Here is an 18,411-nt window from a genome sequence, read left to right as displayed (position 1 = left end):
ATAAAAGCGCTCCTGGTTAAAGAGTGAGGGAGGGAATTAAGCTTGGTGTCTGGCGTGTGAGCCCCTAACAGACCCAGCACAGAAAGTGGGGACCTCTTCCCCTCCAGTTCACAGCTGTCTGAGAAAATAGCTGCCCAGTAGTGACAGGCTTATCTGAATGTTCTGATTGTCACAGATTTTCATTATTGAGATGTTGACTACCACTGGGTTTCCCTTTGGGAGATTCCAAGCAGATTATGCTGTGATTTTTCAGAGGGTAAAGAAAGAACAAGTTGAGGTGAATCACAGTGAGTTAACTTGAGTGGTTTGTTTTCTTATATAACTTCCATTCCAAAGCCATTCCCTGAGGCCAAGACAGGTTCTTTGTGTCTGTCTCTGTCTCTCTCTGTCCAGTGAATTTGGTCTGAAACCTTTCCCTTACCTGGGCATCACTGTCTCCTTAACAGCTGAGCTGTCACTGGGAAGTGAAATTGATTACAATTTTTTTTTTTTTTAATGCCACAGCTGTTGTTTTTACCTCAGCTGGTTCCCATAATTCCCCAGATGGTAAGCATATGTTTATAGGCACATAGAGAAAGAAGCTATATGGAATTCCTAATTCTATCACCAATTCTTATTTTTCCTTTCATGCAAAAGTCACATTCGCAGAGCTGGGGAATCTTATACATTGGGAGATTAATATTTCTGTGCATTAAGATTTTGGAAACAGCAGGACAGCTAATGATATGCTAATGAGCTGACAGTTTATATGGATCGTAATGGAAGTCGACAAGTGTCTTTCTTGGCTTTTATGCAAGCTGGAATATTTTATTAACTGTCTTCAGGGCAGAAATACATAATTGGTTGCATTTTTGAAAATCCTCCTTGTGAGTTTCTCAAGTCTTACTTTTTGTTAGCCTGTTGCCAAAGCTCATAAACAGAACACATCTTCATCCCGTATTTACATGCCCAGCAGGAACTCTCCCCACCCCCTTTCTGTTTCAAAGCAATTTGTTTCAGTGTTTTAGCATACAAAAAGAGAGAACCATTTTCTTCAATGTAAACAGAGATCTGCAGGGAAATAAGAGCTTTAAAAAAGAATTAGCATTTGTTTGGTGGCAAAGCCGCTTTTATTTGTATCAGAAAGCTCTGAATGTTAGAAGGCTTTGCCCAGTCTTAGTTATTCCATACATAAGAGGGTACTAATGGTATATTTTTTCTAATCTTTATTGCATCTTTGTGTATTTCTTACCACGGAATGAGAAATGTTCTTGGAACATGGAAATAATAGGCATTAGCTCCCCAAACAAATACTCATGATGTATAACCTACCTGGTGCAGATTTATGTCCCAGTGCCTGGTGAGCTGAGTGCAGGAGGTAGAGGCTGGCAACTGGTGGATTCAACAAAGCAAAAAAACCTATCCATTTTTTTCCCGCCTTCCACCTATAAACTATAAACTGTACTAAAAGTTTATTAATTTGGGCTTTGCTCTTTAGGAATTTATTCAGATTCTCAGCTTGGCTGAGATTTAGCTTTGCAGGAACGTTGAGAAAATGGATTGTTTAGCAAATTAATAGTGTAAATAAGATTGCAGGGGAGAATATTAAGCTACCTAAAAGGGTCTCTTGTTTGATAGCATTAAAAAACTCTTTGAGCAAACTGTTAGCGTCTAATGCAGATAATTTATGTTTGGTTGATTAAGTATCAGATTATCTGTTAAAGCAATTAAGATTGAACCTTATTTCCCAACAGGACCTTGTTCTAGCAACTGTCTTGTTAGCTCCTATGAGACTTTCTCAAATTATCTATTTTTCACTTATACCGTGTTGGAGTAGCTTAGCCCTGGGTTTGGAGTTGGTAGACCTGTAATTAATGGCCCAAGATTAAAGTGCCCTTTAGGAAAACTACTCAAGTTGCCAAAGCCTTAGGTTTTTCGTAGGTCAAATGACTGGTGATCTGGTTCTTGATCAGTAGCTGGCATTGTGTTTCTCAAAATCACCTTGGAAGCTTTTTCAAAATACATCTGATGTCCCCAAGCTCCTCTAAAATTCTAATATGTATTCCTGGTTTAAAAATTGATATCCTACATGATCTTTATAGACTCTACCAGCTCTGAAAATGATATTGCTCAGTATTCTGTAATTAATACTTTTTAGGAATTTGATGCTTTTCAAGTATTTATTGTGCCTGCTATGAGAAATATACCTTAGTAGAAGCTGGAGGGGACCATGAGATGGAAATCTGATTTTGCCTTCATGGTGTCTGTAATCTGGTAATTCTGTCCGTTGCAACTCAGATCCAAATCACTGAGATTTTATTCATGTATTAGCATTTGGATGATGCTTTTGTCACCACTGGGAACTTTTAATGAATAAAGCCTCCTGCTTCCCCCCCCTCCTCCAAAAGAAAACCCACAAATGATTGACAACAGAGCAGGGTTTTTTTGTTTTTTGTTTTTTGTTTTTTTAAAGTGAACTCTGACTTTTCATCAGAATCGGCCAGGATAGCTTTTCACAAAGAAGTGTCCTGGGCCCCCTCGACCCTCCTGAAACAGAATTTGAGGCATGACCCAGGAATCTGAATGTTAAACTTGAGGATTTTACTCAAACTTGGTGCTTATGCAAGGTGATTCCTAAGAAACTCAAAGTTTGGGAAGCACTGTCCTGATTGATGGTGTGAAATGCAGCATGGGTCTAAAAAAATGAGATCAGGTGAGGCCAGGTAATAAGGGCCTGCCAGAGTTGCATTTTTCCGGTAAGTGTAGATACAGTGACAGTTAAATGAGAACAAACAGAAACCGGTGTCATTCTTCTAATTTTGTCTTTGGGAGAAGTTGCAGGGATAGAAGGAACATTATCATCAGTAGATATTGCCAGGTGACTTTGCTGTGAGATGTAAGAGTGAGCTTCGGTATAGGTTTATATTTTATAAACGCTTTTCTTTTCTGAAGAAAACTACATGCTTAACAAATGCTGCTTTTGACAAAGATCCAGGTACAGAACAGTTTATATGGCAATTCAATGCAAAACCTTCTGGTTCCTATTCTGGGGAAGGTGTTAGGATATAGACACATGCATGTGTGTGCATATATACTTGTATATACACATATGCACGCACACATGCTCAGACTTCTTCGGGTTACAGCTAATATTTGTACAGTGTGTGGCTGTCCTTCTTTTAGTCTAGCATGGAATTAAATCCGTTCAAATAAATTCCATTTCCATCTTGATTTATTTGGCAAGAACAAGTATTCATGCCAGTATGTGGGCTGACCTCCGTGACCTTTCCTCAGAGCAAATACCAAGTACCTTGAGTTTTGGTGTTAATGGGCATTGAAAAGCTGTCAGCTCTTATTTCTATTTGTGTTCAAGTCAAGGTCATTAACCTTCACCTGAGGATCTGTAGAACACCCCCCAGCGTGGGCTAGATTAAAAGTGGGAAGGCAGAAGTAATGATGGGGGCAGGTGGAAGGAAGGTGTGGGGGCCGCAGTTTGTAATTTACAATGTAACCCAAATCAGTAGTCACCTTTAAAAATGGAAAAGGAAAACCAATATGTACTAAATTACCTTGCTACTGAGTGAACAGAAGGGATATCCTTTTCAAATGGATTTCCATTCATTTTTAGAAAGGAAATTAATACTGTGACAAGTATACTCTAGGTTTGAGTGCCATTTCCATGGCTGATTAAAAATAAGAATGGGCTTGGGGTGCCAGGGTGGCTCAGTGGGTTAAAGCCTCTGCCTTTGGCTCAGGTAATGACCTCAGGGTTCTGGGATCAAGCCCAGCATCAGGCTCTTTCCTCAGCGGGGAGCCTGCTTCCCTTCCTCTCTCTCTGCCTGCCTCTCTGCCTGCTTGTGATCTCTGTCTGTCAAATGAATAAATAAAATCTTTAAAAAAAAAAAAAAACAAGAATGGGTCTGGTTTTTCCTGGTACATGTGCTTTCTCTGCTTCCACATCTCCTAGGGTGATCAGCTGTCCCCGTATGCCTATGAGTCTGTTTTAGCACCGGCAGTCCTAGGTCCTGGGAAACCCTAAATCCTGAGCAGACCTGGGATAGCTGGTTACTCTGAATTCACCCGTATTCAACCTATTCAAATCAGACAGATGTTTTCTGATGTGTCTCTCCATTCTGTATCATCGTCTTTGATGGAAGCATATAGCTTTGTCTATTTTTTTGTTTAACTTGAAAGGTAGTGAGAGCCCAGAGATCTAAATTGTGACAATCTTGGTTTGAATGACCCAGAACTTGAGTGCTAGAAGGATCTTTAGCGTTTGCATGTAGACTTTTTTCCAGAGGAAGCAACTGAAACTCAGAGCAGGTGTTTGACTGAATGCTTCAAGTTCACTCACTTAGCTTGAGATGGATCCAGAACTTGAGCCCGGGTCTCCTGACTTCCAATCCCATGCTTTTGTCCTGTTTCTCACATGTGCTTGAAAGGTGTCCTGGGCACTCAAAGGCATGATCTTGCTTTGAGAAACTGAGCAACTTTGTGTCAGGAAGAAGCTGATTGCCTTAACTGATGCTCCATTAATTGCTCTCTGGGATTTCCCACAAAAGACTCTGGATTCATATTGAGAAGCAGTGGTAGGGGTTTCCTCCCCATTGAGGAGGTTGTCTCCTCTTAAAATCACAAATACTGCATCATCCTCAAAGAGGAAGAGGTTAACAAATATATTCAATTCCGAGAAAGAGTCCGATGATTCTGTTATTTCTATTAATGTTTCCAATTCATATTTCGTTCTGAAAAAAATAATCTTCTAAACCTTCTGTTTAGAAGACAAGCACATAATGTTACCCCCTGTGGAAGACTTGCAGCATGATCTTAGGCCTATATTTTATTTACAGATTAAGCTTAATATTTTGAATTGGCTTCTGCATCTTCTGTCTGTTCTGTGATACATCTTTTCTCAAATCAAGAAGAAAAAAACCCCCTAAAACCAAAATCTTGATACTCAACTTAAAAAAAAAAAATCCAAAATCCAAGTCAATGTTGTCATTGCAAGATGGCGATCCCATTGACTTTTTTTTTTTTTTTTAAGATTTTATTTATTTATTTGACAGAGAGAAGTAGGCAGAGAGGCAGGCAGGGGGTGGGGGAAGCAGAGTCCCTGCTGAGCAGAGAGCCAGATGCAGGGCTCTATCCCAGGACCCTGAGATCATGACCTGAGCCAAAGGCAGAAGCTCTAACCCAATGAGCCACCCAGGTAACCCTCATTTACTTTCTTAAATCAGGTTGTTCTTCCAGACTAAGTTACAGAATGAAAAGACCCCCTTTTACTCACAATGTGATGCTGAGCAAGTTTTAGGACTCCCCAACAAACACTCATGTTATTCAGTTAACAGAGAGTGAAGATTGTATGCAATTCTTTCCATGTCTCCTTTTATTTCCTCAATTAAATGAATCAAAAAGATTTAGTCTAATATATTTGTAGTGTCTTTTCTCCCTTGCTTAAAAAAATCACCCAAGTTGGCAAGATTTAATGTTCCAGGATGACTTAGGCATTGAGGAAATTTTAGTTTCATCAGTGTCTTTTTGGTTCAGTAGTTGAAGACCATTTACTGGTAGATCCTTCCTGTTACAATGTCATTCACACCCACCAGTGGTAACTAATGATAGTTTTCTTTTTTCCTTTTTTTAGATTTTTAAAATTTATTTGACAGACAGAGATCACAAGTAGGCAGAGAGGCAGGCAGAGAGAGGGGAGGGAAGCAGGCTCCCTGCTGAGCAGAGAGCCCGATGTGGGGCTTGATCCCAAGACCCTGAGATCATGACTCGAGCTGAAGGCAGAGGCTTTAACCTACTGAGCCACCCAGGCACCCCTAATGATAGTTTTCTTAAGACAAATGCACTTTTTAAGATTTCCAGAGGAGGGTGGTTTGGAGTAGCTCACTGGAGACTCAGGGTTTTGAGTGAGGATGCCAGTGTTGTAAAAAACATTGTGCCCTGTAGATAGCATGTGACTATCCAAGGGCCACTGGAACTGGTAACCATAATCTTGATCACCACCTCTCTCTTCTGTTATCAAGGGAATCATCCAAGATGGGAAAATCATCTTTATGCCAAATGGATACATAACTCAATGTCCGAACCTGAATCGCAGTAAGTAGCCACTTGAAACATTTATAAATTTCTAATATTATGTAACTTACTGGTAATAAGCATGTCTCCCGAAGCATACAAAAACTGTGGACTTCTGAGGTAGTGGGGACAGGGAGATAATTTATCATCTATATCATATACTTCTGTGTCTTCCAAGTTTTAAAAAGTTTATGTGTTAAAGATTTACCATCAGAAGGTGAGAAAAAGACTACATTAGCAGTTGGGTTCTATGGACTGATGCAGGAAGAGAGGTTTAATATGACAGTATAAATAGTAAACATCTGTTTAAATTGCTTGGCTTAGAGGTGAGTTTAGTTTCTCCTCTTCTACATAATGATTCACAGTTTTCCAGTCACCTCTCAATAAAAATGAGGGCTTAATTTTAATTTAAAAATGTCCTATTGCCTTTTCAGTTAATGGTCCTTTTTTCCTGTTCCTCTCTTTCTCCCTGTTAATAAGAGGAGAAGACCAAGACCTGAAATCCTGGGTGATTTCCCTCCAATTGCAAAGTAATACTTAACCAGAAAAGCAAAACCCCTTCAACATAGCCAAGCAACTATTGTTGTAAAAATTTCGTTGTTGTATTAGCACTGTATCAACATTTCTTATTATTTTCTCTGTTGAGCTTGTCCAACTTGCAGTGATTTCTTAAGCCTGGTGCAAGGAATAATGGATTTGCAAGAGCTCTTGGCCAAGATGACTGCTAAAGTAGGTATCTAAATTTTGCTCCTGATGTTTCATTTCTTTCTTAGTCCTATCTGGAATTTGAAGCCATATGCTATAATGGAAACATTTTTAGCCTTGGCATCTGCAATATGTTACTATAAAAATGGTTTATGCTTACTTCAAATAGGACTACCTATAGAAAACATGACCATTTACCTCTTTGATACTATTTGGCTGTATCAAAATGTTAACTTGAATAATGTTTGGAGGAAAGAGGCTGTATGTATCACTGTGGATTCCCTGGGAGAGGAAAAGGAATTTGCCCACTGGCCATTCAGCTAGTAACACTGTGAGATGATAGATGGTCAGAGGCACTGCTGCTTATAAGCTAATGTGTTTTGAATGTAAGAATAATTGCCAATAATCAGAAGGGGCAAAATATTCATTGTGAGGAACCGATTACTGTCACGAGAAGGCATTATATCACATTTCTAAGATGTGATTTATTTCAGGACTGGTGTTGAGTTAAATAGTGGAGGAGGCAAACTTTGCCTGTTATCACATTCAGTTTTATAGTTGTACATCTTTTCCTTCTCTCCATCATCCAGTTAACAAGCATTTTTTGAGGATCTGCTATTGGCCACTGTGTCAGACACAAAGGAGGTGGTAATGAACAAGGCACTATGGCTACTCCAGAAGATACTGAGGGTGGAACCAAAAATGTAGACAGTTAGAGGGTTTGGTATGTGAGGTTTAGATTTATAACAAAAAGCCCTGAGCCTTGTGTTGAAAGGCACTGGATAAATGGAAAATATGTCTGATGCTATTGTTACGATACCAATCAGTCGTGCACGGGAGTCCCAGCCTAGGGCGAAGAAGGAATTAGTTTGGGCCAAAGAGACATTATAATCTGTGAAAGGAAAAATTTTAATAACAGAGAAAATGATACATTAATCCTATGCCACCTGCGGCTATGACTGCTCCCAGCCATGAGCCAAGCAACATGAAGGGGGGAAAAATTTAGTAGGTTGTTAAGTGTTTGGGAGGCAGGGCTATGCTTTGGACCCATCCGTTGTGCTGCCGAAGATAAGGTTTCTCTTTCAAACCAGTTTTGAGCCAGGTTGTCTTTTGTCTGGAAAGGAGAGACAGAACACTTTTGTTGGAGACCCCGAGACTAGAGAGCTGAAGCATTAGCCTTTTGGTTCAGAGTACAGTGGAAATGTGAAATGCAGCCAATTATTTGCCTTCCCGGCTTCTGGCATATAGAGGCTTATGTTTTTAATTCGTCGGGAGCAGCTTGATCTCAATAGTGTTGATTATATTATAGCTTGCTACCAGATTTTTGGAACGAGAAACATGCCACTCAGTCTAAGGTGATTGTGGTTCCCGGCTTTAAGGATGCTCCTTTCTTTCTCGTTCTTTCCTTCTGCAGAGAATGTCATTTTTCTCTTTCTAGCCATACATTATCTAGGAGCCACATTGAGCTCTGTCCTCCAAATGTTATTATGTAAAATGGGCATTTGTGAGGCAGTAGATATCTAATTGTGGGCAATTGCAAGCAGAAAATGGTTTCATCCACCTTCTAAACCCCGCCTCTGGCTCTTTGGAAGATTTATAAGTCTGTTTCTTCCAAACCGTGAATAGAATTATAATCAGAAAACCAAGGACTTCATTTTCAGTGGAAGATTTTGGAATCTACAGTAATCTAGAAGAGGACCATTGGTAAACTTGTTAAGAAGGATTAGCTAGTTAATTTTAGGCTCTGTAGGCCAAGAGGCAAAATAGAAAATATTATGTATAAATTTATTTAAATATAATCACTTGAGATATGAGCACTAAAGAATGTAAAAATCATTCTTAGCTCATAGGTCAGAGGAAAGTGAGTGGTGGGCCAGATTTGGTCCACGGGCCCAAATTTGTCAACTCCTAATTTAGAAAATGCTGGAAAGTCAGTCATAGGAGGTAATATTTACAGAGTATTTGCTGTGTGTTAGTTACAATGCTTAAATGTTTTGTATTCCCTATCACTTTAATCCTCACAACAGCCCTGTGAGTTGGGGTTGATTTATTAGCTCGCTTCCCAGATGAGAAGACTCAGTTTCAGGAATGTTATGTTAACTCTTCCCAAGACCATGGATGGCAGAGCTGGGACGCAGGCTCAGATCCTGAAGCTGCATCATGACCAAGAAAGTCTGTAGTTGGAGAAGGGAGGATTAGAAAGAGGAACAAAAGACATAAAGAAGGAAAGACTGATGGAGAGAGGCAGGTTGGCCGCTACCAGCTTGGGGATGGAAAGACCTGTGAGAACAATGGGCCAAATGGAAGAGAGGAATGTGTGTTCTGATGGAACCTGCTGGGAGCGAAACCTGAGCATGAAGCCTGTAGTAGCTTTTAGAGGCGAAAGTCAGGGCAAGAACAAGGCTCCTAAACTCACCCTTTTGTTTATAATCTGTTGTTTTCCTTGGAAATCTGTTTGGATGTTGAGTCCTAGGTTCCCATGCTGTGTTTCTGGCAGGACCATGTAGGGCCCCTTATATTCCATGATCTCCTTAAAGGTTTTCAGATCATCAAGGCTTCCCAGAATCACACTGCAAACCTAGGATGAACCAGGTGAATTCTTAGCCAAGAATTCTTCAATAATTCTCAAGGAATATCGTTCCCTCTTGTCTGTGCCAGTCGGAACAGGAAGGCCTTCTTTCTGTGCTTCATGTAAACCTTATTTCCTTTACGTGTACTCTTACACTGAGGATTACAGGCCTTTGAGGCCACATCTTTATGTGGGAGTTTCCTTTAAGAGCTCCCAATATGGGCAGACCCTGCTCCCTAACACCTCTCCCCTTTACCCTGTGTAGCCATCAAGGTGGGACCTTAGAGGCTCATTGACCTTCTCCCAGTTGGTGTTTCTCCATATGTAAAAGGGTGACAATTAATTTTGGTTTTATGAAGATCCCATGAGACCAGACAAGTGAGATTTAAAGGTCTGGTTTGGTGGATCGGTATACAGTAGGCACTCACTAAGCTGTAGTTGTTCATTTTGTTGTTAAACCTAGAAAAAAATGGACAGCCACTAGGGAGAGATGTCCACCTTGCCTGGCAACAGCCATGAGTTGCTGTTGGGTTCCTGGTCTTAGAGTTAGGTGCCAGGAGGTCTTGGAAAGCCATGGAAAGTCCTTACACAGTGTCCTAGCGGAAGGCTATGGCATCTTACCAGAGAGCAAGCCCACTGCACAAGCTGGGTAGGAGTTGGGAGCCATAATCACATCAAACAGATGTACCACCAGATGAGCTCAGGGCTCTGCCCAGGAGGGCTTGCTCTTTCTTTTCTCTCTTCAGGAGAGAGGGTGCTGCAGGATGACTATACCCTTGCTGAACACAGGACGTATCATGGGAGGAGCTTACATGTACCTTCAGGTCAAGGTTCATAAGAGCCCTCTTTGAAAAATCCTGGCATCCTGGCACAGTGAACCTTTTTCAAGGTAGAGAAGTACAGGGAAGGTGTCTTCTGTCCCATTCCCTAAGCCATCTGCAAGAGACCACCGGTCCCTGGCTTCCTCTGGAAGTTCTCTCGGGTAGTCCTAAGGTTGTGGGAACAAACCCACTGCTGGGCTGGCTACCTCGTGATGGGGTCGGAACCTGTCTTGCTCTTGTATCCCACCTGTCCTGTCATTGCATTCTGCCTGCACGCTCAGGAAGAAGGGATGCTGGAGACTGGGAATTTGATTACTGACACTCAAATCTTTGAGAAATCTATTTATGCAAATCAAGCAGCACTTGGAGTGGCATTTCAGCTTGTAACATATTTAATTTTGAGACTTGCATTGTTGCGAGGAGCTCAATAGTGATTTTTCCAGTTAAGCTTAAAAGTTTAACACAATAAAAGACTTTTTTCCCCCTTCGATGTAGCAAATGCCAAATAAATAGCATTTCAAAGAAAGAAAAGTGCACCCCACTGCACGACTAATGTACTCATCCATTTGTTGACCTCTTGCTGTGAAAAAGTCCTTCGATGTCTGTCTTTGAATGTGTACAGTTAAGAATAAATAATTCTGCCCATCGTTGCTTAGATAAATGCATGAACAAAGGTAAGACTGATCACAGGTGTAGATTTGTTTCTGGATCTATTTTGGATCTGTAGGCATTCTTGGAGGAAATGGCAGGTAGTGTAGAAATAGCTTTTGAAAATGAATTTGGGTAAAATCAGCATGCTAATACCAACCACAAATTGTAAGTCATTTTTTGGTTCAGAGCTGTTTTTCTCCTTTCATTGTTCCCTAGTATTTAACCCGGGGAAGAAGGACGGTAAAGTTACATAGTAAGTGTCTTTGAAAAATTAGCTTTTTGCTTTAATATGTCTTTGCTTTTGTGCCTTTCTCATGCACTTTTCTTATTACAGAGATTAGGGCTTTTCAGTGTTGTCAGAAGAGGCTAAATGTATTAAAAAGTAGAAACAGAGTTCAGAAGGGAACCATCTGCCCTGAGAATAACTTCCATTGAAACTGAGGTTTTCTTGGTATTGAGTTTTGTAGGTGAGCATAGCTCAGTTTTGTTGGACAGTATGGGAAATTGACGATACTGCCTTTAGGCAAATTCCTGGGTTTTCAGGAAACTTGGGCAGTCACAGAATTGCTTTTGGAGTCATTTAGTCTTTAAGTTTCTTAGAGTGGTGTAGGCAATAGATTATTGGAGATTTTCAGAGTAATGCTCATTTCTTCTCACAGATGCCCTGTTCTCAGCCACTTTTAGGAGGGACGCAGGTCTAGTTGAACTCTTTTTCAACCCAGGCTCATCCATCAGTCAGTACCCTTTTGTAGGATCTACAGGGGCTATAGAAGTGAAGAAAAGGTAATATTCAGTGAGCTGTCACTACCTCTTACCTATATGTGGTTTTACTCACTTAACCTCACCAAATTCTAAGAAGTGTATTTAATATGTCCCCTAAAAAATTGCCAAATAACTTAACTCTCATGGACTCCAGAAACTCTCATTAAGCCAGAGCTTTACATGAGTCTGAATTTTTAGAAGATGGTGCATGTGGGAATGGTGCCAGGGGGCTAATATTTTCGGCATAGTTAACTCTGCATTCTGATGGTGGTGCAGGTGCTTTGTCTAGCATCCTATTTGTTTTTTCCCCTGCCCACAAAAGGCAGGTGGGGAACTATTTTCCTTGAGAGATTCTAAACTTTTGGAGGAAGAGAATGAAATAAATGACAAAAGCCAAATTTGGAATTACATGTGGATTCCATTTTTATTTTTATTTATTTTTTATTATTATTTTTAAAGATTTTATTTATTTATTTGACAGGCAGAGATCAAAAGTAGGCAGAGGGGCAGGCAGAGAGAGAGGGGGAAGTAGGCTCCCTGCCGAGCAAAGACTCCGATGCAGGGCTTGATCCCATCATGACCTGAGCCAAAGGCAGAGGCTTTAACCCACTAAGCCACCCAGGCGCCCCAGTGGATTCCATTTTTAGACAGTGGTGCTCAGCAGTGCTGGTAGGAGTGATTGAGAGGAACACGTAAGGAATGGAACCACAGTTAGCATAGAAAGATTTGGGGAGGCCTCAACCCATATTCAACCATTATATCTAAAATATTGGCTTGAAATGGTCTTGGTTGGACCAGAGACTGGATTGCTCTATGTGGGGAAAATACTAAAGATACAGAGGTACAAGTATGGTAGAGAAAGAAAATAGAAACTCCTTGGACTTAGAAAGTAGTATATTTTTCAATCAAGGCAGTCTCTAAAGAAAAAGGGGTAATGGTAATACTGCTATTGGATCGAGTTACACTTGAGTATGTGTGAGATTCTGTCTCAAAAAGTTGAATTTTTTCCCCCACCATATGTTTGAAGGCGACTGCAGTAGGCTGCATGGAACGTGATCAGGAGAGAGGCTTGGCCTCCTGTGGTGTGATCTCTTCAGTGAACAGGGTGGTGCTGAGTGTGGCCCAGAGCAGGTGTGAAGACAGGCTGACCTCAGATGTTCGGAGAGAGTAGGTTGGTTATGACTGGTTAGAAGGCAAAGGTAGGTCAGATAGGAAAAGTGGGGAGAGATTTCACTGCTCCCACCAAGAAAGAGGTTTCAAAACATCCAGAGCTCACCAAAAAAAGTTTTTAAGGGTAGTGTCCTTCTGCCATAGATGTGCGAAGAGAGGCTGGTGAGTCACTGAAAGGGGTTACTTGTCACGACCTTCCAACCTCATGACTCTTTTCAAGTCAGAGATTCTAAGGTTCTGCGATTACTGATAATAGTTGCGGGACCTGTGAAAATGGCTTCTCCCTAAATCCTGATCTGACCCATTGGTTTGGTTGCCTCTTGTCACCTTTGAACACCAAAGTGGATTTCTGGGGCATTCATTCTGGGGATCCTGAGCAGGGGAGAAACCAGATCCTTGTATGCATTTCGCTTTTCCTGGCCCCAGCTCCCAGGAATTTTTCAGAAGAGAGGAAGCAGTGACTTCCTGCCTGAAAACCGTGGCACTCTGGTTAGTGTGTGAACACGGAGAGAATGGTGGGAGATAAATGTTAGTGCATCGGGGTTGCTGATGAGATCTCCTGTAAACATTGTAATGAGTCCTTGAGAACACATTCATTATGAGTGTTTCTGTGTGGGCCTGAGCTGGAAGCACACATGTTTATGTACACTCATGAGGTCCCTGAGATACAGTTTAATGTCTCATTTGGTGCTCATTAGACCATAGGAGCCAATATGTCTTCAGTTTAAAATGATTCCACCTCATGGTTTTTGTTTTTGTTTCTGTTTTTTTTTTTTTTTTTTTTTTTTTTAATAATCTGGCTAAGAATAAGTTAGCTACTCTGAGCATTTATTTTTTCCTTCTCCTTGGATTTCCTGCCCCCACACCCCCATTAGCTTTGTTAGGGTAATGCAACTGAATGAAAGTAATTTCACCTAGTAACTTTTATTTGCAGTTAAATTATGCAGAGACGAGACTTAGTCAGTTGGAAAACTGTCACTGCGAGAAGACCTGCCAAGTGAGTGGACTTCTCTATAGAGATCAAGACTCCTGGGTTGACGGGGATCACTGCCGGAACTGCACTTGCAAAGTAAGCCTCTTTGTCAATAAACAGAGTGGTGGGGGGGCATTTTCACTACTTATTGTATAATCTGATCTTGCAGTGTACAATGCTGACTTTAGGAAGTCTGTATGATCTTTCCACCAATAAGCTTCTGCCTAGCAACCTGTGCCATTGTGAGGGGAACCCAGAAGAGTGTCATTTCATCTCTTAGTACTTGGAAGTTAAAATCAGCTTCTATTTGACAGCATACTCTAATATGACCTAACATTGTTACTAACAGACTTAGTGCGTGGAGTTTGAGGATTGAGAATATCAGAGGGAAGAAGGGACTTCCGTGATTTTTCAAGCAACCTAACAGCGTCAGTCACAGCTTTTCACTGCTAGAATACATTTTTTTTAAAGGTTTTATTTATTTATTTGACAGAGAGAGATCACAAGTAAGCAGAGAGGCAGGCAGAGAGAGGGGGAAGTAGGCTCCCCACTGAGCAGAGAACCTAATGTGGGGGCTCGATCCTAGAACCCTGAGACCATGACCCGAGCTGAAGGCAGAGGCTTAACCCACTGATCCACCCAGGTGCCCCTAGAATACATTTTAGAATGAGGTATAGTTAGTTAGTTTCTAGATGTTTTTATTGTAATTTACAAGGTCTCTGTCATCTGTTTCAGAGACGTGCAAGACCCACCTTCCCCTCCCCCAGCCCCACCCCTCCCTCCGACTTCCAGGGTATCCATCATCTGTTTACTCCATCTCTTTCAGAGAATTCAAGAGCACCCCCAAAATTAGTCTGTGAACTCTGTGCCGTTGAAATTATTTGATAACTATCTGAAGGATGTCTTTGTGTGGGGAAAATACAAAATGGATTGTTAGGGCCTCAGTAATGATTGACAGGGTCTGCAGAAGGTGTTATTTATGTTCTTGGAAAAAATAGGCTTTTGTTTTCTGCCTAATCTACTTAGCCCACATGGGCAGGTGGAATGAAGGCAGTGATGTATATCAGAAAAGTAATTGAGGTGGCACAGGTTCATCTGGGCTGCAGAAAATGCTTCATTTGTGATCCTCGAGTAGACTGGGAATTCCTCACACTGCTTCTCTTTCCCTGATGAGATTTCTGAGATGACATGTGAGCTTTTGCCAAAAAGGGAAATTTCAAAGAGCACTTCTGAGATTCCTTTCCCTGTGTTTCCTTCCTCAGAGTGGCACTGTCGAGTGTCGAAGGATGTCCTGTCCCCCTCTCAATTGCTCCCCGGACTCCCTCCCCGTGCACATTGCTGGCCAATGCTGTAAGGTCTGCAGACGTAAGTACTGACTGAGGGTCAGAGTGGTCCTCTGTGCTTTGAGATTTTTTCCCCCCTAATGTTTAGGCCCCAACTGATGAACATTGATGACATGAATTACCAGAAGTTGATACTAAATGTATGACAAGAAGAACTTCCTATGTTAATCAGCTGTGATGTGCAGATACTTTATATAGGCTTTTTTTTTTTTTTTTTTAAATCTCCTATCAACTCTAATTACTATTCTTTCCATTCCCTATAGAAGGAACTGGTGTTCACAGGGATTAACTACTTGTCTAGGGTCAAACCTCTGGTGTAATGGATTGTGTTGATCATGAGGCTGTAACTCCAAAGCTCCATATGCTTTGGTCCCTCTTCTTCTGAATGATGAAGTTTAAGGTCCAGATTCTATAGGCTTTCTGAGGTCTTGGCCAGATTTCCTGTTACTAAAATGCCTTTGTTAGGAATTTTGAGATGAGCTTCAGTTAAGATACTGACACAAGTGCCTTCAGAGTTGGCTTGTTCAAGCTATGGGATTTAAATACTCTTACTCTGTTTTGCAAAGGACACCATTTCAGATGAAATAGTGAAATGAGCCTGGAGACCAGCCGTAAGAGTAAAAGCTGTCATTAAGAATGCTTGGCAGGTGCCATTTACTATGTAGGTGCTACACTTCTGTTCGCTTACTGACTACTCACTACAGTCCTTTGGGTGGGGATTATTCTCCCTGTTTTACAGGAAGCTTAGGGAAGTTAACTTACCAAGGTCACAACCCTTGTAAGTGACCCCGGTGAGATAGGAAGCTAGTGGTGCCTGATGACGTAGCCCGTTGTCTTTTCATCCATCTATAGGGTCTTCTGTAGCAAGAGTCTATGTTAGACACTTGTCATTTTAAGGTCATTTCTTTACCAAAAATACCATCATCAATGCATCTTCTAAACCCAGTGGTATAGCTTTTTGCCAAGAGCAGCATTTCTCCTAAGAGGACAGTAGAGGTGGGGATTGCTTGTCTGGTCACACCAGCCCAGAACTTTCTTGGACTTTTTCAAAAGGGCCTTGGAAAGATCCTTCCTCCTTGTGGTTGGCGCAGTACACCTACTGGTCTGGAGGATGGGACTTGGAGTTGATCTAAAAAGAGAAACTTCCTTGTTTGTTTCAAGCACTTTGGAAAGCCCTGTTGGGCAATCCAGGTAGCTCAGAGGCTGAGATGTTGACTTGGTACTTTGATCCTATCAATGATGGAAAGGTTGTCGGTACAGGTTATTATTATTTTTTTTTTCCCAAACTCGATATTCTACCAGTGAACAGACAAAGAGGATGAAAAACTACTGGGAATTTGTTTAAAAAATAAGTTACTTCTAGTCCATTATTTTGAGTTCTCTGGATAGGTCTGTGAATAGTGTCTCTAGGAAGTTGTTTGAACATGGGAAGAGATGAGTCTTTCAGCTGTTTTGTGTTTTACTCTTTTGATTTTCTAATTATAGACGCAGTGGTGTGTCTTGTGTGACGTTTGAACTCATTGGAGTAAAGAGGATGGAAAAAAGATCTCCTAACAACACTACTCGGGAATAATCACTCTTGAAATTCCAGTGGATTTCATTTTTAAAAATTCTATTTTGTGTGAGGTTGAGATTTTATTGTGCAGATAATATTTATCCTACTTCATTGATTTATTTACACACACACACACACACACACACACACACACATACACGGACTTTGTGCCCAACATGGGGATGGAACTCATGCCCCTAAAATCGAGTCACATGTTCTACCAACTGAGCCAGTCAGGCACCCCCACTGACTATTATGACTTGAGTGTATTTCTGTGCTTTAAATAACCCTGTATAAACTTTTTAAAAGAATCCATTTAAAGTAAATTAATTAACAAATAGTATTAGTTTCAGAGGTGGAGTTCAGTGATTCATCAATCTTCTTTTTTTTTCTTTTTTTAAAGATATTATTTATTTAGGGGTGCCTGGGTGGCTCAGTGGGTTAAAGCCTCTGCCTTTGGCTCAGGTCATGATCCCAGGGTCCTGGGATCAAGCCCCGAATCGGGCTCTCTACCCAGCAGGGTGCCTGCTTCTCGTCCTCTCTCTCTGCCTGCCTCTCTGCCTACTTGTGATCTCTGTCAAATAAATAAATAAAATCTTAAAAAAAAGATTTTATTTATTTGACACAGAGAGAGAGAGATCAGAAGTAGGCAGAGAGACAGGCAGAGAGAGAGGGTGAAGAAGGCTCCCTGCTGAGCAGAGATCCCGATGCGGGGCTCCATCCCAGGACCCTGAGATCATGACCTGAGCCAAAGGCAGAGGCTTTAACCCACTGAGCCACCCAGGTGCTCCTGTTTCATTGTTCTTGATTGCATAATTTATTTAACCATTCTCTAATTTTCCCACTTTTCACGATTATAAATTACTCTTTAATAACATGCTTTGTATAGAAAACATACTTTGTAGTTTATATTTTCTTAAGATACTGTTCTCCAGAGTAGAATCAGTGGGCTGAAACACTGCCATTTTCAAGGCCCCTCATGTATGTCACATTGTCCCCTCAGTAGAAGTGTGGGGATAGTCACTTTTCTTTGTTCCAATTCCTTTGAGAGTTTTAAGTTTTGAAAAATATTTTAGGAAGTTACATGATTTTACCAACATGCTGATATACAGCTAATTAAAATATCAGTGTGTGCTTTTCTTTTTTGTTTTGTTTTGTTTTGTTTTTTGTCTTTTTTTTGTTTGTTTTTATTTTTTCTTTTTGTTTTGTTTTTGCTTTTGGAATTCATAGCAGTTTAGCTAGACAGTACTAATTTTCTCAGCAGTTCCAGTTGGTTTGTAGTTTAACAAGATGGTAATAAAAATAAATGAGTGAATGCTAGGTAAGAAGAAAAAATGTAAACCACAAAGAAATGATGCAAAGTTCTCTGGATATTTCAAAGCTTAAGAACCTCTGGTTTCATGGGCTTTCATTTCTTCATAGTTGTTAACAGAAATACACATTAGGCAGTTAGTACTAGTGCCTGGAGTAGTGATAAATGAGCCCTCTGTGCTTCAGAGGGTTCACTTTCAAGGTAGGTGATTTACAGTGTCTGGAATTCGCAGTGCGGTCACATTAGGCACATGGATAAGGCACTATCAGACCACACACGGATGGCTTGTGGGACAGTGCTGGGGAGATTAGGGAGACAGGTGCAGTAGACCTGGGGTGCTCCCTGGAGGAAGTGGAGCCAAACTAAACGTTTTTAGCCTTCCGGAAGATGAGTGGGTTGCACAGTGGAGAGGAGTGGAGGAGAATGAGGATGAATAAAGCAGAGTTCCAACACTAGCAGGTAGAATTTCTAAGAGTTTCAAATACGT

General features: G+C 40.9%; 1 protein-coding gene across 2 annotated transcripts in view; it reads left to right on the top strand.

Annotated features, from left to right (window-relative positions):
- NELL1 (neural EGFL like 1) overlaps positions 1 to 18,411 on the top strand; it is an 833,778-nt gene that overhangs the window by 177,607 nt on the left and 637,760 nt on the right. For both annotated transcript variants that reach the window (XM_059407011.1, XM_059407002.1), the window contains exons 6-9: positions 6,012 to 6,084; positions 6,710 to 6,792; positions 13,676 to 13,810; positions 14,977 to 15,079. In XM_059407011.1, the coding sequence (XP_059262994.1) occupies positions 6,012 to 6,084; positions 6,710 to 6,792; positions 13,676 to 13,810; positions 14,977 to 15,079 (394 nt within the window). The remainder of the gene's footprint in view (positions 1 to 6,011; positions 6,085 to 6,709; positions 6,793 to 13,675; positions 13,811 to 14,976; positions 15,080 to 18,411) is intronic.

The sequence above is a fragment of the Mustela nigripes genome, chromosome 1, assembly GCF_022355385.1.
Source record: "Mustela nigripes isolate SB6536 chromosome 1, MUSNIG.SB6536, whole genome shotgun sequence".
Taxonomy (NCBI): Eukaryota; Metazoa; Chordata; class Mammalia; order Carnivora; family Mustelidae; genus Mustela; species Mustela nigripes.
The sequence above is the reverse complement of the archived record's forward strand: the minus strand, read 5'-3'. Positions and strand labels throughout refer to the sequence as shown.